Here is a 1,727-nt window from a genome sequence, read left to right on the forward strand (position 1 = left end):
TTTAACTTAATTATAACATATCAGTCCTATTTTGTATACAGTGCGCCAGCAAGTATCTGTAGTATTGTAAGTGCGCTCAGACTGTATAAAGTTTGAAAACCACTGGTCTATCTTATTCATAACTATTGCTAAATGAATAGGAACTTAAAAAAAAATTGTATAGCCAGTTTCAAGCTTTCTCAAGTGTTGTTCTTTTAGATCTGTTTTAAATACAGCCATCCATGGTACATGCATACAAGTCTTTCCTGTCTTTAAAAGTATACTTGCTGCTCTACACAGATCTTTTTGAATTTGATTATACTCTAAAATGCTCTTACATATTATTTGCTACCAGCTGCCTTTACTTGTATATGCCTTAAATATCTAACCTATTGTTATTACTTCTTCTGCCCTATACCACAATTAGTATCTAAAACTAAGCTAGAAAATACCTAGAAAGTTTTGAACTTCAGCAACAGCAGTTGTGCATGTTTACACTTAAATATTTTAGCTTTAAATAAATAAAATTTTTAAATGTGTTCTTGTATTAGTGAATATAACAAATACATTTGACAGAACTTCAGAAATTTTCTTAAGGAATTTGTGTAGAAGTTTTTTTTTGAAAGAGCTGTTTATTCGAAATTTAAATTTCTATACTTTAGTTGACTCTGTTAATTGTTATGATTTTGGAGGAGGAAATAAATAAAACTTCATTTTTCTATCTCAAATATATTGCATTTTGGTATTTGGTTAAGTAACTAAAATTTTGATTTTCAGATATTTCAAGTATGGCTGGTCATCTACTTAAAGTGGCAACAAAACATTTACCTTCTCGATATGTAGCTTCCAGAATATTCATCCCATCAGTTGCATACCATAAAGAGAGAATAGGTAACCGGGAAGTTGTTGGATTTGGCTTAAATGGAGAACCAAGCTATATAGACAGGACAGATTTTCCAATGCCAGCCATCCGTTTCAAAGAGAATTCTCAAGAAATAATAACTCTTAGGGAAAAAGAGAAAGATGACTGGAGGAAACTTACAATGGATGAAAAAAAAGCATGTAAGCTTGAGGAATTTATATCTTCTGTTTCAGAAACTTATCAGGAGAAAAGATTAAGCATAAAACTCTACACTTTGTGATTTGTAGAGTTCGATTTTTGGTAATCAATTTTAGTCCTGTAACCCTATGTGCACTGCAGGGTCAAAGTGCATGTCACAACTTTTTACAGAGTTACATATAAAAATTTCTTTAATTTATTAATGTATGTCAATAAACTTGGCATCAAAGTTTGGTTTATAATTTATATTTTAATGTTATCTAATTTTTAATATCATAATTTCAAAAGGAAATATTAAGAAAAATTCCTAATGATCTTCCCTGTGTCCTGTGACACATTTGTATTCTAAATTGCCTATTTTAGATTTTCTTTCTAACCTTATATGATTTTCTAAGTGTCCAACTAATTAGAAACAGATGCTATAGAAATTGACAAGCCAGGTTATAAATTTATAACTTCCAATCTTCTTGATTTATAGCTTTGTTAGAAAGCCAATTAATTATATGCGGAAATATCTGTTAGCTGTGTTTTTGCACAGATCTTAAAATATAATGTTGATAAATGGAAACATTGGCACTTGTAGATACGTAGATCTTGAAAGTTGAGTTGTTCAAAACTTGAAAATAGCATTGATAACTGTACCAATTGTTGGTTGAGATGTTGCAAAGGAAATATCTGCTGAAGCTTT

General features: G+C 30.1%; 1 protein-coding gene across 5 annotated transcripts in view; it reads left to right on the forward strand.

Annotated features, from left to right (window-relative positions):
• Nucleotides 1-1,727, forward strand: part of LOC106462058 — a 40,792-nt gene that overhangs the window by 27,704 nt on the left and 11,361 nt on the right. For all 5 annotated transcript variants that reach the window (XM_022389182.1, XM_022389181.1, XM_022389180.1 and 2 more), the window contains one exon: nucleotides 757-1,041. In XM_022389182.1, coding sequence (XP_022244890.1) covers nucleotides 757-1,041 — 285 coding nt within the window. The remainder of the gene's footprint in view (nucleotides 1-756; nucleotides 1,042-1,727) is intronic.

Source organism: Limulus polyphemus, unplaced genomic scaffold (genome assembly GCF_000517525.1).
Source record: "Limulus polyphemus unplaced genomic scaffold, Limulus_polyphemus-2.1.2 Scaffold1085, whole genome shotgun sequence".
NCBI lineage: Eukaryota > Metazoa > Arthropoda > Merostomata > Xiphosura > Limulidae > Limulus > Limulus polyphemus.